Source organism: Amblyomma maculatum, chromosome 4, assembly GCF_055883805.1.
Source record: "Amblyomma maculatum isolate TAMU_Amacu chromosome 4, ASM5588380v1, whole genome shotgun sequence".
Classification (NCBI taxonomy): domain Eukaryota; kingdom Metazoa; phylum Arthropoda; class Arachnida; order Ixodida; family Ixodidae; genus Amblyomma; species Amblyomma maculatum.
Window position 1 is genome coordinate 156,862,104 of NC_139347.1, and position 25,120 is coordinate 156,887,223.

The 25,120-nt window shown below is 45.9% G+C and overlaps 1 protein-coding gene across 1 annotated transcript in view; it reads right to left on the minus strand.

Moving 5' to 3' along the window:
* LOC146193342 (uncharacterized) overlaps window positions 1-23,491 on the minus strand; it is a 64,075-nt gene extending 40,584 nt beyond the window's left edge. The window contains exons 1-6 of the mRNA XM_084600523.1: window positions 23,383-23,491; window positions 22,351-22,623; window positions 20,872-20,911; window positions 16,582-16,627; window positions 14,155-14,304; window positions 1,032-1,239 (exon numbers count right to left, since the gene is read on the minus strand). Coding sequence (XP_084456649.1) covers window positions 1,032-1,239; window positions 14,155-14,304; window positions 16,582-16,627; window positions 20,872-20,911; window positions 22,351-22,623; window positions 23,383-23,491 — 826 coding nt within the window. The remainder of the gene's footprint in view (window positions 1-1,031; window positions 1,240-14,154; window positions 14,305-16,581; window positions 16,628-20,871; window positions 20,912-22,350; window positions 22,624-23,382) is intronic.
* Window positions 23,492-25,120: the final 1,629 nt, after the last annotated feature.

Consider the following 25,120-nt stretch of genomic DNA (forward strand, 5'->3'; position numbering starts at 1 on the left):
ACTCTCAATAGATGTGAAGCCCCGCTATAACCAAAATGTGCGAACGTGATTGCATAGCTTAAGAGTAGTGGGCCTAACTCGGCCTCCTAGAAGGTTGATTCATATCCCACGATCCCACCTGAAACAAGCATTAGAGATGGCAGGTCTCCCAAACTTTGTGATACCGTTTAGTATCGTCCCGTCACAGAATTAATGAGCGCTTCAGAGCTAGACGATATAACCTGCCACCTGTCAAAAACATGTCCATGATTTTTCGCTTACCAAACCAACGCCAAATTTTCTGCAGCGCAGTGCGTTGAAAGAAATTGTGTTTATATGTATGAAAGCATTGTTGTAAAGGGCGTTAGAGGCCTCGTTCTGTATACAATGAAAGTTAGGCGTGGACGAATTCAATGAAAAGCGACGTGCATGACTCGAATCCAAATCCGTGTTCGCGAATGAGATGGGCGTGTCACCCAGAACCTCTGTATACTTTCTTGAGCTGTATACTTTCTTAGACTTTTATTGAGCTTTCTGGCTCAAGAAAAGGCCTCTGTTCAACTCTGCTGTACAAAATGACAAAACTGACAATGAATAACAAAACATCTGAGCAGTCATGAAGTTTCACAAATGCTTATAAATGCAAGAAGAATGCCGAATGCTAATGCACTTCAAATACGTAATGGTGTTTTAGTGCCCGCCGCGCATTTGCTTCAAGGGCAACCGATATGATATTCTGAACTCGGTTCAACCTCAAGAAATACCACGCCACGGACAACTTTTGAATGTAGGAAAAGTTCCTTGTTTTCTTTTTTTTTTCTCTCTCTCTCTCTCTATGAAACGCAAGCCCGCTTTCTGATTATCCGCTTCTGTGCTTCGTCCTCGTGGCTACAAATTGGAAGTACTCGGTAAATTCTACGTTGTCTTTTAATATACACCGATCAGTCAAATTCAAAGGCATGTTTTAATATTTTGCGCTCACAGTGTGTTTATTTAGTCGTCTTCGGCTCCAGCTGCTTCTTCGAAAGCAAAACATACTGGAGATTACTTACTTTCAGTAAGGCTGGTTTTTTCGAACGTGACCTTCGCTCCGGCAAAAATTGCTCCAAAGAGGGCCACTAGTTGATCGAGGCTATTAACGCTAACAAACGTGGCCACATCGCCCGGCACGAAGCCCAAGCTCCGCAGACTGGCGGCGACACTTCTGCATTGCCGATCCAGCTCCGCGAAGGTGCAGCTCTCTCCCGATGTGTCGTCCACCTGTTTTGGATGAAGGAAGAATGGGACATTGTATGTAGACCTTTGCAGCTGCGCAACAATTTACATTTGACGTGTTGTGCTCTGAACGGTTTGCCATAACATCAATTACTTGGCTGTTACATCTGCCTTAGTCAGCTAGCTCAATCCGGTCTGTAAATTTTATAGAGCGCTACCACTAAGGTACCCCAGTCAATGTTTCACCAATATTTACCTGGAGTCTAAGCTTCGATCCTTAGCCTCGAACGAAAGCGAAATACATTTGAACTTTGCATTCGGTCAATTTAGCTAAACCGGCAGCAACATTTTACTGGCTAGAAAACCTTCCCTTCAGTTATATACGGCATCACATCCCGACCGCGGTGGCCGTTTTTCGATGGAAGCAAAATGCCAGGTGCCCATGTGCTGTGCGATGTTAGTCCACGTTAAAGAACCCCAGATGTTGAAATTTTAAGTCCTCCACTACAGCTTCTCTCAGCCTGGATCGCTTTGGGACGATAAACCCCAATACCAAACAAAATCAATTCCCTTCTGTTCTGGTTAACTGAACTGCGATTTGCGAATTGTAATCCCCTGAAAAGCAGACACAAACTTAACTGAGACGCCGTAATTTCAAAATTAATTAAATAGCTTATTCGCAACCCAATTTTGCGAACTACAAGCTCCCACTTCGTCTCCGACGTTGTTATGAATAGGTTTTAGGATAAAACGAATTTTGCGAATTGGATTAGGCGAAGCTTAGCAAAGGTTCAGTGTCTGCGTGGGCTTGTTACGCTTCCTGCCTTTGCCTACGGCGCGCAGTTTGTGCCACAGGTCACCTTCCAATTTGTCGTGTCGATCGCAGCGCTATAACATAGATAAAAACGAGAAGAGTAAGCATGTGTGTTAGGTGCGCCCGTAGTGCTTTCCGTCACTGTGACTTAGCCAAAAAACTGATCCATCCTTGCTTGAAGAATTTCAGAGTATGGGCTTTTATTTTGAAACAACTAAGTAGGGGTGAGGGAAAATGAAATGTTGATGAGTCTCCTACACACGCGCCTTATTATAAGCTGCGCAGGATTCATTATAGGCAACTGGCTAATACAGAATTGTTTACGTAAACATTTGCCGTGAAAAAAAAGATCACTTTTCCTTCCGGGCAATCTGTCGGAGTGCTGCCTTCGACCGAGATCAGCTTCTTTATTCCGATAAAAGTGGCTTTTATTTCCTTGCTGTGCACATATCCAGACTTATATTTTCTGAGACTGTCGACGGGTTGCATACTTAGTTCTTGCTTTAGTATTTGTAAGTATGCGTAAAACACTGGAATGTATGAATCAGTAAGATACTCGCATGTATGAATCCCCATGTAGTATTTTTCCTTTTTATTTCCGGCTCCTGCTATTATTGTTGTCGGTCGTCGACTTGAAGACCTCCTCTTTTCTTGTCACCTTCCTGTTGAATGTCTTTGATGCCCTTTCCCCTGCACAAGTCTACAGCAGGCGGCGAACGTCCACCTCTATAGCTGCTGTGCATCACTTCGGGTCCTATATCTTCATAGAAACCTATCGGCAAGTGACTGATTTGATAAAGACCGTCCCAGCCCTCATCCTTCTAATGGATACCCCCTCCAATCTAATTGGGTTATGAGGGAGGGGAAAAATGCATCGGGAAAGACGAGACGTATACTTGTCCTGAAAAAGGGTGCCAAGAGGGGGAGAGCAGGGCGGGCTCCAAAGGGGGCTCTCTTGGAAGCCGCATTAGTTTTTTTACGCGCGGCAAGCAAACGATTTTCTAAAACATTTCTTCTTTCACACAGTTTGCATTTCTTTTTAAATGCAAACTGTGTGAGTCATTCAATGGTTTTTCATTGACGGACTGTGACGTAAAAAGTGCAATATAATAGTTTTCTTCCGTGATTTTTCTTTGCGACAAAAATTTGGCCTGGTTGGCTCAAGAGCCAGTACGGCAACAAATTTTCCTCTGCATAAGTCTACACCGGGTGGCGAAAATCCACTTCCGCAGCCGGTATCTAATATTGTATGAATAAATAACAAGCATGACTACATTCCAGAAGTCCTTTTTTGTGAGCATAGCTTACGACCAGAATGACCTTCTGAGCAGCCTTGCGCTAATTCCTGATCCTGTTAATTTCAAGACTGACGTGTTACCTTCATAATCGCCATAGGACGGTAATTTCCGAGCGCCGTTCAAGCCCCCCCCTGGTGTAATATCCCGTTTGGGGACTAATTAGGCTCTAAGATTAAATAAAACATGAAGAGGACACGATTATATTGAATCTTTTCCATGCCTCACGTAATCTATACAAATCTGAAACTTGCATCTACTGTTCGGCTCATGAATGCACAATCGAGACAGCATGAAAACGTAGTTTCATTATTTACTGGTGTTGGGTGGATACCACACGGTAGGGTCTATCATTAATTATAATTATATTACAATGTCCTACATGCGATCACAAAGAAAATAACACGATTCCATAAGAAGGTTTATTGTCTGCGCTCTTTTCATGCACGAGAGAGACATCATGCGCTAAGGGTTTCCTAATTGTTGGCCTAAGCTCGACAGTAGCTCCAAGAAATGCCCTCACTGTTTTGGGCCGTCTTTTTAGACATCTTTCGGTTGATCCCTGTTTCTCTGAAGTCGACCGTGGTGAAATAGAAATACAACACATTTATAAGAAACACGTTGTTTATGTACGCTACAAAGATTCCCTTCTGATGAAGGATATTTTTAGACGGAACTTGCACTAATCGAACGGAGTTGATATTGTTCTCTCCTGACACGGGCAACTTCAGCACAGCTTGCCTATAGTAAAATACAGCTAAAAACACGATGCCACGTTCACCCCTCTAAAGTGGCCCCCAGCTAAGGGCATCGAACTCTTATCACGGTGCCAACTGTAAGCACATTTCGCCTATGAATCACGCTGCGAGTGGGCACATTCATAGTGCGTTCAATAAATTTCATCGAGCGTGAAAATTGTCAATGACTGCGTTAAAAGCCGACTAGAATTCAAGCCACAAAACGACTTGTTTGTCAACAGAAATATTGCATTTACAACGGAAACGCCAACGCAGCTGATGATGATTGCTCGATGCAGCTGCAGGGAGCTTTTGCATGCCGTTGCCCTTTGTCGAGTAGAAAAGCGCGCTTTTCTTTTGCTGAATTCATTGACTGTATTTATTGCATGCAGTTAATGCGGCCGGAAAATCGAGAAGGGCGACAGGCTCCGCTTAGTAGCGCACTTTTGTTGATACCATTTAGCCGAGAAAGTTTTCTAAAAGAAGCAGCGTGCCTAAACACCCCTATCCGTAGCGGGGCGTGAGAGTCGGCTAGTCGCATGACGCTTGGATTCCCGATTTCGCTCAACAAAAGTTTTGTCTAGTTTGCCACCTTCAGTGAGCGTTCGATTACTGTTCTTCAATGCGAGCGCAGTGGCGGATCTCAGCCTAAAAATATTGCAAGTCCATAACCAGAAATACGACTAAATATTTGTAGTCCTGTCATTACGACAGAAGTTTTTTTATTTGCGTAGTTTTTTTTTCGTACATTTTTGTTCAAAGTCGATACACTTGTCTACTGAGGACCCATGCAATGCGATGAGGAGCAAATTTAGCTAAATTTAACGTAGCTCTTTGCTCTGGCAGTTTGCTCGTCAGTGCTGTTTGCATGGGTTATTTGGTGCGCCAAAGCGCAAGTATTATCATCACAAGTCCGTGCCTGCCTTTCAAAAAAAAATCTGTTCCTTTGCACAGCACCTCTCAAGTGCTCTAGACAAAAGAGGTCGACTCTGTACCGTGTGTTTTTGTGTACCAACCTCTGGTTGTGACAACAAAAAAAAAAAAAATTCAGCAGCATTTTTTGAGTAGGCTAACTGGACCGCTTGGCGGAAAATTTGGTTTCAGAAAATGATCGGCAGGAAGGGTCTCGCTCATGGAGCTGCAACGACTACAGACTTTATATGAATCGTAATTACCCCATCGTAATACGTTTCAACGTTCCTGAGACGCATAATATTGTAAAGAAAATTATTTATACTTCAAAGGAAATTAAATAACTAATTGGCTTAATCCAACCTCCGGTCTCTAAATTTCAAAACTCTGAGAGCACTGCAGAATCTGCAGCGGAGAAATCCGAAAGCCTGAGAGTTGCTGCTGCGCATGGCATAACACGCTACCCATGTTGAATACAACCAGCGTTCCATTGAATGCTTCGAAGTTCACCGCTGTTCTAGAATTGGTTTACAGGGAAAAAAAGGTGCAGTATACGTCACTCGCGCTATCTCACTGACGCATCTCGCGGACAAATCTCGCCGACGCAAGTTTTGACATTCATTACACTCTTCTAATCGCTATCCCCTCGTTTATTTGGCTCATTATGTAAGAAGGCGTTTATCATTGCCTGACTCGCTTTGGGTCCTTAAACCCCACAAACCAAACCATCATTAAGACAGAAACACTTCCACTTCCGGTTGGCGTGATGTCACATTCCTTTGGCGTCGACATTAATCTTAAAGCTACTTCTACGTCTCACTGATTTTATTTTTACATTCGTGGCTGAAATTAACTAATCATCTTACTTGCATATTTTTTTTTTTGCCGCAGCATGCTCACGGCATACATTATCCATCACAAAAATTCGCTTGATCCTAGCTTCTTTAAGAACGACAGAATGGCTGAGAACACGTTATGTACACGCGACCTTGTCGACATAACCTATAGTAATGTTTTCTCTGTGTAATGCAGAGTGGGTCAGAGAAATAACTCAAGTTACTGACATTCTAGTGGAAATCAAGAAGAAGAAATGGGCATGGGCAGGAATATGTAGTGTGAACAAAGGATAACAGATGGTTGCTTAGGGTTACAAATTGAATTCCAAGGGAAGGAAGTAGTAGCAGGGGAGGCAGAAAGTTAGGTTGGGAGATGAGGTTAAGAAGTTCGCAGGGGTCAGGTGGATCCAGCTAGCAAAAGACCGGGTTAATTGGAGGAATATGGGAGAGGCCGTCGCGCTGCAATGGGTGTGGTTAGGCTGATGATGATGATGAATGCTTTCGCGTTAATAAGTCAGACGCGCCACCGCAGGGCCGCAAGGCGCGTTCGTCCGTCTTGAGAAAAATGTGGGAAGAGGGGGAGGGGTGCTTGTGTGAGCATGTTTTACATTGCGTGGTTTGCATATCCTGGTGACTTCGCTGTCCCGACGCGTGATTACGAAATTTGCTGCTTTCTGCCTTGAGGAATTCTGTACAGATGCAGATGGATGCCCAGCCTGTACAGGTGCGTAGAGAGACGGCATCACGAGACAGGTTACGTCATCTATATGCGATTTTACAAATGATGCAGAAGCTTTGTACCCACGGTATCACAGTATCATTGTGCTATATGCCGCCTTTCAGATGTCATGGGCCTGCGCCGAAAACTTCCACAGCGCTCAAACAACAATTGTTTTACACTCCTTTTGTTTTTATCTATAGTTAAAATTTCAGTTTCAGTTTATTTATTTTCCATGTATACATGTTCGTAATCGTAACGCCATTTTTGCGTATTTATTAAACCCTAATCAACGTATTTCTAATTGCAGATAGCATCAGGATATGTCGCAAAGAGACGCCACAAAGCCAAATAGCTAAAGCATTTACTATGTCCCCGTCTCACACGCCTGAACCAGCCATCTTTTATTGTCTATGTGTAGCGTATTCTTCTCGTAGCCGAATTAGGAACCTGGGTTCGACCTGCAATGTTGTAACGGATGAAAATCGAGCAACGTCCACAGCTCGTTGGGCAGACCGCGTTCACCAGCGCTATTAGGTGTTTTCGTCTTCCCACGCGGGGCCACATCAGTTCCACAATACATGAGATATTACCCCCCTCTCCAAAAAAAATTGTCCCGATTCTAAATAGATATAAAAGAGAAAAATAACAGTTGGCGGAGGAACAGAACAATGTGCATGGGAGCAAAAGAGCGGCACGCGCAATTACTGCCCTTAAAGCGAGTGATCAGGTTCCAGTCTGCTGATACGCACAACGTCAGACTGAGAAGCACGACTCGAAAAGCGGACAGTTTCTTCAGGAAGGACTTCGTAATCAACGGCACTAACACGGCGAAGGGCCCTATTGGGACAAAACAACCAACGCAAGGGTTTTTTAGAGTGACCTCTATGCGGGATGGGCGTCTGTACCGAGACCTGGTCAGCGCGATGAAATTCTACGTCCAGGTGACAGAGGTTGTATTATTTAATTATTTATACATGTACCTGCAGCGCCCGTTGAGGGCGTTTTTGTAGGAGGGATACAGTATCAAAGCATACATCGTCATGCAGATGACAACTTGCAAATACAAAAGCAAGAGAAAAACAATAAAAATGATAAAAATACAAGGACTTCCAATAATGAGCAAACTAATAACAAAAGAATCATAAAAGCAAGAAAGACGCAAAAAATGGCTTATTGTAATAATAAGCAAACGTATACAAAAACTAAAAATTTTTGAAAACGCACAGCACCACAGCACATAAAAAAAAGGTTAATTCAACAAAAGGCACAACAGATCATTTTCAAACTTAGATTGCGGGGCTAAGACAACTTCTTCTGGCAATTTATTGCAGTCGTGCACTGTTTTAGAAACAAATGAGTTTTTGGAGACATTTATATGGCACTGGTATTCTTGAACCTTTTAAGGATGATCTAATAAACGGGAGCATATATATCTGGGAGCTTTTATGTATAAAGTTTTAGACAAACCTGTTGCGCCTATAAAAATATTGTGAAATAGCTTAAGTCTAAAGTATTTGCGCCTGGCTTGCCATAGAGGCCACCCCAAATTTTCGCACATCTGAAAGGAGCTTCTCGGGAAATCATAGCTTGCGGACACAAACATTGCTGCTCGTTTTTGAACTCGTTCAAGTTCGCTGATAAGTATTTTTGTTTCAAGGTCCCAAGTCGCACAACTACATTCTAAGATGGGACGCACGTTTGTCAAGTAGTGTCTCCTTCAAATCAGCAGGTGCCCGCTTGAAATTTGCGTTTTAAAAAGTTTAACACACGGCTAGCTTTGGCAGCAATATGGTTTACGTGGTCGTTCCAAGAAAGGTTGTGTGCGAAGACAACACCTAAGTACTTGTAATTCTTAACAAATTATAAGTTGCTGTCGCCTAGAGAGTACTGGGTAGGTGAAGGTTGCTTTTTAATTTGTAAACTACAAAACTTTACGTTTTGAAAAATTTAATGTAATGTGCCATGTTTTGCACCCTACTAAGACAGAGTCAAGGACACTTTGCAATTGATAGGAGTTGCTTATACAAGTGACGTCACGGTAAATGCAACAATCATCGGCATATATTCTGACCCGACTGGAAACCCGGTCAACTATATCACTGATAAAATTTTTAAAAAGAAGAGGGCCCAAAGCTGATCACTGAGGAACACCTGATAACTCTGCAATATCTTAAGAGCTTGCGACTGCAAGAATAACGTGTTGCTTTCTACCGACGAGATACGCTTCGAGCCATATTAGCAGGGTGGGTGGAACTTTCAGGGTAGCCAGTTTCAGTAATAATAAATTATGTGCGACAGAATCAAAAGTTTTCTGAAAATCCAAAAATATGCAGTCAAACTGGTTACTATTGTTAATTGAGAAAGCGACATCGTGGGCAAATACTGTTAGTTGCTAATCGCAAGAAAATCCCTTTCTGAAGCCATGTTGCATTGTACAAAAAAAAAGCTGTTATCCTGGAGGTGCTTCAATAAATTAGTGTATATGATGTGCTCCAGCGATTTGCATGTGACACTTGTAAGGGAGATAGGCCTATAGTTCAGTTTTTGTTTTGTCGTCACTTTTATATAGAGGAACTAGGTTGGCGGTTTTCCAGTCATTGGGCAAACCTTGCAAGCGCGTTACTAAAAAGGGAGCGACAGAAACTGCACAGTTCTTCAATATGCAATTAGGAATCGGGTCAGGACCGGGTACTGTGTTTACCTTGAGCTTCTGCAAAAGTAACAATATTTCATGTACTGAGAAACCTTATGCCACCCATCTCCGTAAACTCATTCACAATATGTAAGCCGTACGTAGGGCACGCGGATAGAGAGAAGAACTGACTGAAAATAACAATTAAACTGTTCAGCCTTGCCTTCTAGATCCGAGCTATAGTTGACGTCATCTATAATATCGGAGATGTTGTCTCTTAAGCGCTGCTTACTTTTTACGTACTTCCACACTTGTTTTGGATTGTTCTTTATTTTTCCGCGTAGAACACCCAGATACCCACGTTCAGCCCTGCGCATCTGTCGCGTTATAATCTTGCTCTGCTCTTTCAATTTGCAATGCAAGGAAGGCTCTGGCAATTGATGGTACCTACGATATAAGCGGTGCCTTCCAAAGCTTATCTGTTCGACACTTTGACGGAATGGTGCGTGACAGAACGTACGTCTCCACTAGGGCCAGGAGCTCTATTTTCAGTAGGTGCCACGTGGATTGTATATCAAGTCTGGAACTGTTATGTCTGTTATGGGAGAAGGGCATCGAGTTCACGCGATAGCGAGACATAGTCTCCTCTTTCGTAATGGAATACAGTACGCTGTGGCGGCTTTCTACGATACTTGGCAGAACAGGACAATGTTGCGATTACCCCTTCATGATCGCTTAAACCGGGAATTGCTGTGATTGAAGAAACGAGGGTGCGATCGTTGCATAAAATCAAATCAAGTACATTTGCAGTACTGCAGCCTATTCTAGTTGGGTATTCCACAAAGTGGAATAGGGGAATGAGTGTTAACCATTCACGAAAAAAAGCAGTATCGCTGGGCGTCACGATTTTCGTATCGGTCAGGACTTTGTGCAGGCGCTCCGTGTGTCCGTTCCTCTAGGGGTTATTGGCGGTACTTCTCTGGATAGCTATGTAACTTGTTGCATTACTTCCTGCACTGGCTGTGTACTAAATGCAATACCGCGGTCTGTGATAAATACAGCTAGAGCGCGATGTCGAATCGCGATGTTTTCTACAAAAAAGTCTGAGCGACTTCGGCAGCAATACCACGCTGTAGAGGCCTTTTCTTTTCGCAATAACGTGATCAATAATCGATGGCAACTAAAATCCATCTGTGCCCCTGAAATGACGTAGGAAACGACCCTGCTGAGTTCATACCGATTGGGTGAAAAGAGCATTTTGGTGGAGGAACAGGTTGGAGCAAACCGACAGGCTTTACAGGTCTACGGCTCTGTGAGTCATGACAAAATTTCACATACTGTCTCACTGTGACCACAAGTTTGGGCCAGTAATACTTGTGACGTATTCTTGCCAATCTTCGACTGAAGCTAAGATGTCCAGACGATGGTTCATCGTGACCGTTGCGCGGAAATTCGGTGCGAAGGCCAACAGGAACGATTAATACGTACATGGACTGAGAAGCTGCAAATGTGCGTCTGTATAAGACGTTGTTGCTTGGGGAAAACGAGGCCAGCGCACGCGAGAAACGGTGAGGTGTTTCTGGCGTGCGGCCTTCAATGTAATCAATGTGCGAACAAGGCTGAGGATTTTAACGCTGAATTTGAGGAAGGCTTGACGTCATGACTGCTCAAGGAAGGCGTCGTCATCCAGATCAGTGTCAGTCCTGTCGAGCGGTAGTGGTAGGAGTGAGAGAGTCTGCGTCGGTGTATTTTTGGCCAGACTTGAATACCACAGTTACGTCGAGCTCTTGGAGCCGCAAACTCCACCGGGCGAGGCGTCAAGAAGGGTCCTTGAGGGTCGCTAACCATCACAGGGAGTGATAATAACTGGCCACCCTGAACGATCATCCGTAAAGGTACGGTTCGAATTTAGTGAGCACTCAGACCACCGCGAGACATTTTTTTCCCGTTTTCGAATAGTTTTTTTTTTTTCGGAACGAGAGAGCGTACGGCTGGCGTAGGAGATGAGGCGCTCATTGCCGCATTGCCGTCCTGCCACTGCACTAATACGGCGTCAATTCCAATATTGCTCGCGTTTGTGTAAACTTCCGTGGCAGCGTTCTCGTAGGAGGGGCCTAATATCAGTGACAAATGGAGACGCCTTTGGAAGCCGGCGAATGCATCTTGTTGTTCTTGAACCCAACCAAAAGAACAGCATCATTTCCATCACTTTTCACTTCCCATCACTTTCCATCATTGGTTGGAATGTGGCCCGCGCTGAACAGAGGCCGACTGGGAGCACATTAAATTCAACCGAGCCATGTGGTGTTGTAAGGGCAGTTGTTTTCATGATCGCGTCCGTCGACCTCAATTTGCCAATAACCGCTTCTCAAATCCTTAGGCGAAAAATAACGTGCAAGGCGAAAACGATCCACAGAATGAATGTGAGGAAGGGGGTAAGCGTCTTTCTTCGTCACGTTGTTCAGCTTTTGTAGTCGACGCAGAAACGGGAAGCGCCGTCTTTTTTTCTTGACCAACACAACGGGAGATACCCAAGCAGTTGTTGAGGTCTCTATAATATCACCGTGAAGCTTCTGCTCGGCCTGATGGCGAATCGCATCTTGTTTCGTTGAAGACAATCGGTAGGGGTACTGCCTCATTAGTCTCTCGATGTCTTCGGTAATTATTCGATGCTTAACCACTGCTCTCTGGCAGATTTTGGGCGAGAAAGTACAACAGTTCGCGAACGAATGCAGAAGGGCTAGAAGGCTCGATTTTTTTTTAATATCAGCCCTAGTTTCCCTAGTTTAATTTTCTATTTTCAAGTTTCTCTACATTAAGGAAACCTCTCCAGAAATTTCAACATCATTTGAGCTGTTTTTCTAAATAGTTGTTATCGTTCTTTTTAAGTTTTCTCGGATTATTCGGTCAGGAACGACTCGCACGCTGCCGACGCGAGTTTTCTGCTTCCCGGAGCTGTCAAACCATCGCATAAAATGTCTTGGTTTGAATTACGACCTATCCTTCATGATACGTGATTTCAACATTTTACGGCAGAGGACCGGCTATTTTTAGCGCATGGCCAATAAAGCTTCTGTTTCTCTTTTATTGAGCCAAAGATGGTGTCATTATGTACAGTACTCACGGATTGAAATAGGACACTCGGAGCGCGTGGCCATCGCTGCATGCAAGGCAGTGTGGTAAACAACAGGCCGGCTTATTGGCGACCGGAAGGAGCAGTTCTGCTTTTTAGATGTTCTCCCCCTCGCGCTACACCACAATGCAGCACCTTGGTCCCATGAGCATCCACGGGCGGCGCTGCATGCAGCGACGGCCACGCGCTCCGAGTGTCCTATTGCAATCCGTGAGTACCGTACGTATAGTGGTGAGATGAGCTCGTGAATTTTCGAGCCCATCTTTTCAAGTTTCCTGGCTCATGCAATAGCAACTTTATTCCAACCCAAGGACCTAAGGGCCCATTTGTCAGCGGTTCCCAATTTCGTTAAAGTATAATCAATCAACCGAATTTTATTTGTTCTCTCAAGGAGAAAAGGGGGTGTCGGGTAAAAGCCGCCTAAGTGCGGCTTGACGAAGCCCGGCCACCTCTATGCACAGTTAGGCAGCAATGCTAGCATAATACATAAAGCATCATATTCGGTTAAATTGGTATACTACACTCCCCCCCCCCCCCCACCCATATACAGATACCATCGTATTACAAAATAGAAACACTGCACCTGAAAAGAATGAATTCAAAATACATTGGAAACGATAGTCATTATAAGACACATTGTATTTTAAGCATGATAATAAAAAGAAACATTCAATTTAAGATGAAAATCAGATAAGATACCTGATATATTCGAGCAATAATTCTGGAAAATCGGAAAGCACGGCATCGAAATAAGCGTGATATAATGTTGGCGCAAAAAAAAAAAAAAAAAGGCATTCTTGCTCTCCGCTATACCCGTCCAAATTTTATTGACCGCATTTTTATTACCTCGGTCGTTAAAACGATGACACGCCTTTGGTGAACCAAAAGTGCATGTTCGTTGGGACAAGATGCCGCATCGAATTCAGAGCTTTTGGATAATTCCTTTTACACAAGGGTTTCTTTCGGGCATTTTAATCTGACAACAGAGGCACCTTTTGCATCTAACCTCATATAAATGCGGTCGCCTTAGCCGAGAACTCGAGCTCCGGACCTGTGGGCTGCGGCCACACAGCCGTACTGGATGTATATTTAAATTATTGTCGACGGTGTAGCAGAATATGTTTACTAATCGTCATTTTTTTGGCCGTTTGAAGAAAGCTTTTCGATTAAATAACCACTGACACAATGAACCCTCAAATGAAGGTGCTGAGGAATTAGCATTTCGAAGAATCTGACTTTATAGGATTTTATTACTGAAGCTATAACACACAGAAATAATTAGCAGTTAATCGGCGCGAAATGAAGTATTTATAAATAAACAAGTTCTATGTTTTCTGTTAAAGAGATATGTAATCTAGCCTTCTGATGTTTTGCAAAATGAACTTTGAACATTTAAATCATTATATGTTTTTATATGGGTGTGAAATTATTCATTTTTACTGCAATCGAAGAAATTGAAGTTTTAATTCCTAAACAAAACATTTCTTTTTCGCAAATACTTATGATTTTCAGCTCTCTTAGCTTTGATGGCGAGCGTAACTTTCTTACAGATCTCCATCGTATCTTTTTCCTTCACTGCAAAGTTGCGAATTGTAACCAGCGCGATTACTTTGTCCGATCACTCCTTCTAAAACGCCTTTCCTTCCGAAGTATTCTCGCAGCTATAATAAAAGTAGCCCCTAATGGCTATGAAGCCTTGCTTGAATAAATAAGCATTTCTATATATCATCGAAGACACCGCACGTATTCATCTCATACTCCGCACCACTTGCATAACTTGTTCAACATGTATGTGCCAATCACGGCGCAATAGTGAATATAGAATTATTGAATGGTTCGCTAGGGCGTGCAATGAAAAAATCCTTAAGTCATATACATACTATTGCCGTTTTTTCTGCATGCTGACTCCATGCGTTTCTCATGAATGTCCCGAAATCGACGTTCGGTACTTCGAAAGAGCAGGTTAAATACCTCACGATTCCATCTTCAATGACAATATTATCGGATTTGGCATCTGACTTCTCCTTGTTCTGAAAAACAAGAAAGAGGAGATGTGTTTTTAATAGTTTGGTCGGTAAACATATCTGCACCCACGTATGCTTACACCACATAACTGAGAACACCTGTTAAGAAAAACCCCTAGTTTCGAAAGGCCCTCATAAGTGATGATAATTTTATAATGTAAACAGCCAAATTGATGCCTAGATTTTGTCTATTACTCGGCGCAAACAACAAAGCCCCCTACGTCCACATTTTATTTATTGCCAAGTGCATCGGGGCAGAGATTGGTGTTCTACAGTGCCACCGGATACTCTTTTTCGCATAGGGCGGTAAATTCCTACAGGTAATAAAACACAATTCAAAACAACAATACACGAAAGAAATACAAAGAGCGCAAAATAGACAGGCCACAAGCGCTCGCATTGATATCGAATGATGAACATTAAAACAGGGATTGCTTTGGTTTATGTAGCTCAACGACCCAAAGCGCCACACGATATATGAGGCATTCCGTAGCGAAGTGCTCCGGAAGTTTTGACCACCTGGGGTTCTAACGTGCGTCAACATCGCGCAGTACACAGGCACCTTGCTTTTCGCCTCCACCGAAAAGCAACCGGGATTTGAACCCACGTCCTCCAGTTCAGCAGTCTAGAGTCCATATCATTTAGCCACCACGGCTTGCCGCTCGAAAATAAGCAAGCGTAAGCACTTCAGGTTCCAGGTAAATATTTAACATCATCAGTGGCTAACACGCTGTAAGCAGTGGTATAGCAACGCCGTGCCTTCACTTGACCTAAGATAATAAATGCAGTGCTTACATTAGGCTTATACTCAGTACCATGTTATTGGGACACCATGCTCCGTGCTAGTGATCTTCAGAGTGCTCCAGGGAATGGCTGGAGCGCACCACCTACTTCTGTGGCATAGTTATATCAACGGTAGCACTGAAATATATGCATTTCGCCGTATATCTTCCATTCGCATTAACCACAGAAGTATATATGTGCAAGTTGCAACATGCAGCCATCTCAAGTTATCTGCCCCTAATTACCTCACTACCTACATATATCACCACCAGCGGCTTTCAAACATATTTTCTCCATGCTAAAGGGCCGACAGGCAAGTCGATTGCTTTAGAGATGGCGCTCGCGAACGAAGCTTGCTTCCGGCTCTCAATGTGCCTGCTAATTATTGATGCCATGGAGACTTTGTTGTGGCGGCACAAGCGCGTGATGAGGCGTTTGATGCACCAGACTTATTGGAAACACCTTCAATCTCCTTCTGATTTGCTCTACTTCTCCTTATTTCTTTACTGGCCCTCTCCATCTTGTACAACTCATGTCTTTGGCTTTTTGTTGAAAAAACATTGATCCCAATCGTTTTCTGGTTGCTGAACTATAATGTTATCGTCGTTCAAAACATTCAGAAGCCCTCCTCCCCCCCCCCCTAAGAAAATAAAAGAAACAAGAAATATACTGCGTAACTCATTTATCATGGGTAAAGTTTGGTTTGGTTTGTGGGGTTTAACGTCCTAAAGCGACTAAGGCTATGAGAGACGCCGTAGTGGAGGGCTCCGGAAATTTCGACCACCTGGGGTTCTTTAACGGGCACTGACATCGCGCAGCACACGGACGCCACTTCGTTTCGCCTCCATCAAAACGCAGCCGCCGACGTCGGGTTCGAACCCGGGTACTCCGGCACAGTAGTCAGGCGTCTTACCACTGCACCACCCCGGCGGGGCGTAAGGGCTAACATCCATATTATCCAAGCCGCAATTTCAAATATTGGTTCCTGCCTCGTTTACGCACCAATTATGGTGCTTCCCTGTACATTTTATTTATTGTAGATTTTTTTTTTATTCTCCGTGGACATTAGGTGTACGTCGATGCTCTGTTGTTGCATATAGGATAGGAGGTGAGTCCAGATGGAAAATAGAAGTTTTTTTTCGTCCATATCGTCACGTGTGATACGGGAAAATAAATCAAATTAAATTAATAAATATTCCTGCGAATGGGACTAATTCAGCCATTAAATGCTGCGCACTGTCACCCACCGAGTGCAAATGTGAAGCTTTCCGGCGAGATGGAAACACTCTTCACAGAACTTTTAGCTGTTGGACGATACATTTTTGCTGCTCCGTCGTTTGAGTGATTTGTTCAAGGCCAGCTTGTACATGGCTTAATGTCTGTCTTACCTTTTCATATCATCCTATTATCAAACAACTTCCCTGAACTAGCATTACTCTTCGAATTATGATTTCTTTAACCACTACTACTATGCCTCGACTTGCGCAACTCTCACCTTGCCTTCCTGGAACCAGCCTCAGTGACCTTGTGGTCATTGTCAGGCAAGCTGCAATTTTCCGCACAGCTGTCTAGCAACCATTTCTGGCTTATGCGGCGTCCAGCTGAAGCGCAAAACCTGGCCCTCACAGAGCGTTTATGGCCTGCGAATCAGCCGCGTATGGCAGAAACAACCTTCCACAACCAAGTACCAGAAACCGGCGCAGGGCAAACGAGCGTCGTAGAGCAAATTCGAGGCTGTGTGAGTTTTTACGCTGAAGCGAATTCGTAGACAAAAACATTCCATCCTTCTTTCAATGTCTCCTTTCTTCGTCCTGTGTACTTGTTGCGCTTAAAATATGCATTCGCCATTCCATCCGGTCCAGCCTTATCCCGTGAAATGTACCACTCATGGCCTGTGAGGCCCTAGAGCCATTCAATATTAACAGACGTGAAAGTTGTCATAGGGCTCATGCGTCAGAACAAAAACGTCAGTTCTATATATATGGTGGCCAAGAGCATTAAACATTTTGAGGACACTTTGGCGACTAAAATGATGAAAGAGGAGAGCCTGAGTGCTACATTCTACTACGCAACTGCTGCGCATGTAGCGATGAGTAAAGTGAGGGACTACTCTTTCACATCCTGCGAGGGCCCATCGCGGGCCCTTGAAGTTCTAATAAATAAATAAATAAATTCAGTGAATTCTGCTTGGCAGCGACGAGATCGCGCTCCTTGTATCTTCGCAGTTGTTCTAGGTTTACTGTTGTGTGGTGGATTTTAGCGGGTGCACGGCATTAATTAGTATTAATAAATTACGCAAATGTCACTGATCAGTAATATTTATTTCTTATTATATAGTCTTTCATAAATAATTATTAATTAGTAATTATTAACTAACCATTTCTTACTCATTATTTAGCTATTAGTTCTCGTGTATTGATAAGTAATTATTACTCATTAATTACCCTGTCCTGTACTAGCTGCATACACTTGACCCCTGCGAATTTCTTAATATCCTCCACCCACCTAATTTCCTGCAGCGCCTGCTAGCTTATCTTCCCTTGGAATCCAATTGATTACTTTTAAAGACCATCGGTTATGCTCTCTTCGAAGTACATGCCATGCCCGTGCCCATTTCTCTTTATTAATGCGGAAGCATTACTTCGCTATAGTCACAAATTTCTGTCCGCAGACAGCGTCAGCAAAATCGTGTTCGCAGCAGTTGTAACTGAAAAGCGGTAGAGGTTAACGAGTGGTGTCAATTGATAGAGGGTGACATAATGTTTTGCCCGAAAAGATAATTAGGTCAATAAAATAATTAGGTAATCAATTAGAGACAGGACACGCAAAATCGTTTTCGCAGCAGTTGTAATAGAGAAGTGGTAGAAGTTAAAGAGTGGTGTCAAACGGTAGAGGGTGGCGCCGTGCTGTGTCCGAGAAAATAATTAGGCCAATACGTTAAATGGGTAAATGTAAGAGGAAAAAACGTAAAAATAAAGCCACAATGTTCTCATTAGCCAATGTCTTGGCACCACATTTGAATATATCAAATACTAAAAAAATTATATCAGTAAATTAAGGTTGTTATTGTTGAAAACCTTTATTTCCACCGAGAAGCAGCTCCGTTTCGGACTCCTCGGCACGCAGGCCTGATGGAGCCTTACTCAGGAGCCTCGCGAACTAAGGTCTGGTGAATATGCATTGTTGCTTCACGGCCTCAGCCGCCAGGCGGATGGCTTGCTGCTGCTGAGCGGGGTCCTCGCTTCGCAGCAGGGTCTCCCAGGCGTCTCTATCGATATTTTCTTTAGCTCCTGGGCTGTTGTTACATTCCCAAATAATATGATGTAGAGTGCCCCATCTCCCAGATGTCATGCAACGTAGATCCTTTTCATCTTTTGAAATTGTTGCATATACCCAAAAGGGACTAATATGATTGCCCCATTGTAGTCTCCTCCATGCAATTGCCTCCCCGTTTCCGAGGGAACGGTCTGGCGGCGGATAGACCCTTCTGCTTAGTTTATAGTGCTCTGCAACCTCTTTATACGAGATTAGGCTATCTTTTATATCCATGCAAGAGGGCTGCTCGGCAGCCGCCTGGTGATAGAGAGCTCGGGCAAACTCGTGAGCAGCCTCATTCCCTGCGATGGATTCATGTGCTGGTATCCATATAATTTCCACGTTGCGCTCAAGCGGCCTCGATTCGAGGACTCGTTTAGCTTCTTCTGATATTCTTCCCTTACCGAAATTTCTGACCGCAGTTTTGCTATCACATAGTATTAATTTAGCCTTGGTGCCGACACAAGCGAGCGCTACTGCCAATTCCTCCGCCGCGTTGGCGTCTCTCTTGCGGCTTGAAGCCGATACTGCAGGTGCTCCTGTTCCGTCGACTACTGCGGATACGGCTGCTCCTTGCCGTCCACATGTAGCATCTACGTAGGCCACTTGTTCTGCTGATTGTTCTCCCATTCTTTTCTCGTAGGCTCTGGCTCTATGCCCGCGCCTCTCTTTGTTATATTCGGGATGCATATTTTTTGGCATAGGCGGGACGCGTATCCTGGCTCTTATCTCTTCCGGGATATCCACTGTCTTATGAGCAGTGTATCCCGGTTGGATGTCTATCCATTCTAGTATTTTTCTTCCTGTTTCATATTGGCTAAGTCGCTCCAGCTGAGCTATTCTAACTCCCTCAGCTAGCTCGGCCCATCTGTTGTGGATACCCAATTTCTCAAGACGTTCCGTTGATGTGGATATGGCAAGTTCCAGAGCCCTCTTGGCACATTTCCTCAGTATCCTCTCTAGTTTATCTATGTTCTCTTTGTTCATATTTAAGTACGGCGTTGCATAGCAGACTCTGCTTGTTATGTGCGCCTGTGATAGTCTTAGGAGGCTTCTGTCTTTTAGGCCTCTCCCTTTTACTGTTATCCTTCTGAATATGCCTTGCACTTGATCCGCATATGTTGCTAATTTCTTTATGGTATTGGTATTGTTGCCTTTATGATTGATAACCATACCCAGGACCCTCATCTCCTCGACCTTCGGCACCTCTAGGCCCTCTACTACTACTTTGATGTTTACTGGCTTTTTGTCTCTGCTGTTGGTGTTGTACCTAAAGAGCTCCGACTTCTGCGGTGAGCATGCTAGTCCTCTGTCGGCTGCATACTTCACCACGGCGACATCAAGAATGTGATGTCACGCAACAAGTCGACCCAGAAAAGGGCATAGGAAAGAATTGGCGTGCAATTTGAAAGTTCCAGACTAAAGTGGGAAATTAAAACAGCCAATTAGGGTGACGTCAGGGATGTGATGTCACGCCACCGGAAGTAGAGCCGAAAAAGGCATAGGAAGGGACTGGCGTGCAATATGGAAGTAATAATAATAATTGGTTGACAGGAAGGGAAAGGCGCAGTATCTTCATGATGATCTACCAAACTTGTTTCTGTGGAAACCTGAACCGCGCCGTAAGGGAAGGGAGGTACGTGGGAATTAAAGTGGAAAGAGAAAAGGAGGAGTCGTAGTGGAGGGCTGTGGAGTAATTTCGGCCACCTGGGGATCTTTAACGTGCACTGGTATCGCACAGCACACGGACGCCTCTTCGTTTCACCTCCATCGAAACGCAGCCGCCACGGTCTGGTTCACGGTGGTCGGGTCAAAAAATGGGTAAACAAGAAGTGAATTAAAGTGATGTCAATGTTGTGACGTCACGCAACCAGAAGAAGAGCCGAAGAAGGGCATATGAAAGGATTGACGCGCAATTTGAAAGTATCAAATACAAAAATGCGCAAACAAGATGTGCATTAAGCAACTAGAAGTAACCAGAAGCAACCAACAGCAGCATCCGAGTTTACAGGAATTGGTTTACAGGGAAGTAAAGGCGCAGTATCTGTCACACTTGTTTCTGTGGGCACCTGAAGTCCCTCGGAAAGATCAAAGGTAAAATCGGCTTCAGACTGGTTTAAGGCGCAAGCCTTAATGGCTCATGGTGTAGTGGACAAAATGTGTCCCGCTTTTGAGGCAGATGATTGGCCGAGGCGCGATGACGTCATAGAGGTCTCGACCAGAGCACCATCAAAGTATGCGCGAATGTGTGTGTTGCGAATTTGCATGGTCGCAGCGGAGCACTAGAGCAAGATGACCAGCGTGGCAGGCTCTCATTCTGAACAGCCCGTGCCGTGCTTGCGCTCCGAGCATGCGCTGTAGATCTTTATTTTCCTCTAACACAGGCTGGTAACGCTGATCTCAGCGCCTCCGCTTTATAGCGTCGGCGGGCGCTATAGGGCCCCCCGCCTAGACGGAACAGCGAAATGTACGCACCGACGGGGCAGATATGGGGGTGCCACGGCGGCAAGCAGGTCTGCAGATAAGCAGGGATCATCTGAGGGGAGCTACTGGGGAAGTGTCTCGAGGTACGCGGGTATTTTGGCGATCTAGAGAGACGGCCTCTTCACGACTATCCAGCAGGATTGTCGCTGACTTTGTCGTCCTGCTGAGGTCGCGGCACGGGCCGCCGTATGAGGGGGTAAGAGTCGCTTTTACAGCGTCTCGCCTGAAAAACACATGCGTCGAGGAAGCAAGGTCTGGGTGCACAAAGACTTGATGGGCAGATGAGCGAGGCGGCACTGGGCGCAGATGCTGAAGACAGTCTTGTAGGCGATGAAGGTATTGTAGGGGCTGGGACCAGGGAGCCGAAGGTACGAACAAGTCTCCGGGAAGCCGCGGGGATGTACCGAAGACGAGTTCGGCCGCCGAACAGCCAAGGTCACGACGCAGGATAGCACGTAGGCCTAGGAGCACCGTATGGAGGTGGTCGACCCAGTGCTCGCGATCCAGGCGCGCAGTGAGGGTAGCCTTGAGCTGGCGATTGAGCCGCTCTACCATGCCGTTGGCATAGGGATGGTATGATGTTGTGCGGCAGTGTTCAGTGCCGAGTGGCCATGTGAGCGAAATGAAGAGGGCACATTCGAACTGGCGGCGGCGATCCGTGGTAACAATGCCGGGGCAGCCGAAGCGGGAAACCCACGCTGAAACGAAAGCTTTGGCAACTGTTTGCACAGTAATGTCCGGAATTGGCACGCCTTCGGGTCAACGAGTGAAGCGATCAACCATCGTCAGAATGTACTTGTAGCCCTGAGAGGGGGGAAGCGGTCCAACCAGGTCATGATGAATATGGTCAAAGCGCGATCCAGGCGGCAGGAAAGACTCAGGGGGAGTCTTGGTATGGCGTGTCACTTTGGCGGACTGGAAAGCAAGGCACGAGAGGGCCCAGTGGCGAGCGTCGGTGTTAATGCTCGGCCAGACGTAGCGGCTGCGTGGCTCGGATGCTAGGATGGCAGATGTCGTGGAGGGAATGGAAAATGGCACGACGAAAGGCCTCTGGGATGAACGGTCGCGGTAGAGCCGATGATAAGTCGCACCAGAGCGATCCGGATACAAACGGATGAGGCACGAGCTGCAGACGGAGGGCTCGGGAGTGGGCACGCAGGGCTTGCAGCTCAGGGTCTTCAAGCTGCGCCCGGGCCGGAGATTGCCAGTCCACAGCAGGTGAAGACACGCCGATGGTGGTAATGCGTGAAAGTGCGTCAGCTGCCTCGTTGTAGGTGCCTTTGATAGGTCGAATATCGGTTGTGAACTCCGATATGTAGGCCAACTGACGAAGTTCACGGGCGACGTACTTCGAAGAGTTCGTACGGAACACATGCACCAGAAGCCTATGGTCCGTGACAACGTAAAATGGCTGGCCCTCCAAGAAGTGGCGATAGTGCTGGATGGTGCAGTAGATGGCAAGCAGCTCACGGCCGAATACGCTCGGCCGTGAGCATTCGGCCGGAAATGGGCGAATTCCCAGCGCCGAGATGTGGTGGCCCAGGAACTCCAGCTCAGAAGAGTCGAAAACACATTTCTGTGCATTGACAACCAAGCCAAACACTCGGGGGCGTTGAAAACGTTCCCAGAGGCGACGATCGTGATCCTGCGGAGAACGACTCGCGGCGAGGATGTCGTCGATGTAGGCAAATACCGCCGAGAATCCACGCGTCACTTCAGCAATGAATCTTTGGAAAGTTTGAGCTGCGTTGCGTAGCCCAAATGGTATCCGCACGTACTCAAACAGTCCAAAGGGTGTAGTGATGGTCGTATTCGGAATATTGGCCGGCTAAACAGGGATTTGGTGGTACGCCTTGACAAGGTCCACTTTACTAAAGATTTTTCTCCTTTCCAGATGTCCAGTGAAGTCTTAGATGTGTGGAAGGGGATAGCTGTCGTGGACCGTGTGAGCGTTGAGAGCCAGGTAGTTGCCGCACGGACGCCAGTCACCCGGTTCTTTCTTGGGCACCAGATGGAGTGGTGAGGCCCAAGCGCTGGACGAAGGGCGAATAGTACTCAGCTGGAGCATGTGGTCGAATTCTCGTTTTGCAATAGCCAGACGCTCACCGAAGAGGTCGCGCGGACGAGCTGCGACAGGTGGACCACGCGTGACAATGTGGTGGGTTATACCGTGCTTGGGTGGCTAATAGAGATTACGAGGCCTCGTGACCACGGGAAAGTCTGCGAGGACTTGGGCGTACGGGCATGGTGGAATCAGAGTTCGGATACCAGTGGAAGCAACAGCCGATATAACGCCAGTGATGGAAAGGCGCGTCTTGATGTCGATGAGACGATGGCGACGCATGCTGACATCCAGATCAAAATGCGTCAGGAAGTCGGATCCGAGGATGTATTGATGTACATCAGCGACGATGAAGACCCATCGAAATCTGCGCCGCAGGCCAATGTCCCGAGTGAGGGATCGGAGACCATACGTTGCGATGGAGGTTGACCTGGCCGCACGGAGAATAGGTTCATGTGACTTGGAAGCATGGTCGGCCTTGGAGGATGGCAGCACGCTGACTTCGGTACCAGTGTCGACGAGGAAGCGCAGGCCAGAAATGCGGTCCATGACGATGAAAAGGCGGCCAAGTTGAAGAGCGAGGTCACACGTCGCCGTCAGTAGTCTCCTCCGCTTTTCCCAACCAGTTGCATGATGGAGTGCACTGACGGGAGCGGTACTGGAAAGTTCGGTGATACCAGCAGAAACGCAGACTGCGAGGACTGGACGAGTGCGGACCGCTCGGCGAAGACGAACGGCGGCGAGGTGTTGAGGAGAAACCGTGCTGGGCATGACAATACGTCCGAAGGGCATCGATAGAAGCATCCAGCTGATCGATCCCGGCCTCTAACCGTGAGATGACGGAGGTCTTCGGTGGAGAAGAGAGGGCAGCGACGGAAGGAGAAGTCGCGTCGTGGACTCGATCAGCGACCTAGGCGAGGCGGTCAAGGGTCAAGTCCCCCGCAGCAGCCACGATGAGGCAAGTGGACTGCGGCAAGCGTTGAAGGAAGAGCTGCCTCAACAGTGCGCCATTCGAATCGGCGTTGCTTTCGCCCAGGAGCTGCCGCATGCTAGTGAGTAGCTGGGAGGGGCGGCGGTCTCCAAGCTCTTCATAGGTGAGCAGCTGCTGGAGGCGCGCACTCTCGGACGCCGTGGTGCGGTCCAGAGGCCCTGCTTCAGTCGCTGGTACGGGACATCGCCCAAGGGTCCAGCGATAATGTCCGTCACCTCTTGAGCCACTTCAGGAGACAGGTTGGAAAGTAAATGACGAAACCGAGATACCTCCGAGGTAATGTGGTGCAGATGGAAGATGGCTTCCATTTGGGCGAACCAGATCTGCGGACACTTGGGCCAGAATGTTGGTAGGCGGAGCTGGAGAGCTGCGACGTCCCGTTGGCGCAAGGTAGCATCAGGCGGAAGGTCGCCTGAGGGCAGTAAGTTGCTGGGGTCTGTCATTTCTTAGGCCGGAGTCACCACTGTTGCGAATTTGCAGGGTCGCAGCGGAGCACCAGAGCAAGATAACCAGAGTGGCAGGCTTCTCATTCTGAACAGCCTGTGCCGTGCTTGCGCTCTGAGCATGCGCTGTACATCTTTATTTTCATCTAACACGGGCTGGTAACGCTGATCTCAGCGCCTGCGCTTTATAGCGTCGGCGGCACATATAAGGCGTATATGTGCCTTATATGGCCATATGCCAACCCACGATCAATTACGAAATAGATGATTGACTGCATGATTATCATATATACTAATTAAGTACATACCAATATTGAGTGCTTAGGTGATTCGTTTACGTAATTATTGACTAAGTAATTGGTAATTACTGACTAATGATGTATTTCGTAAATGACCAAATTATAGCCTAAATAAGTAATTGCGCACGGGCTAAATTAAATCCCTTCTTCGTGAATAATCAGTAATTGACTAATTAATTTAACAATTAATTACTAATTAGTGGTAGTTGCGTAGCAGAATGCGGTATTCAGACGTTCGCCTTTCGCTACTTTTGTGGATAGTAGTGCTGCAGCACTAAAGCGCTAAACCACAGTCAATTATGTCTTTTCTGAAATTTCCACTGATCTCGACTACAGACGGCTCGATGGGGCATCATGCATGCAGCAGTGCAGCCACCAAATGTATCAGGCTTCGCATGGTAATCAGTCTCGTGATGCAAGAAATGGGCATCAGCAGTGTCTTTTT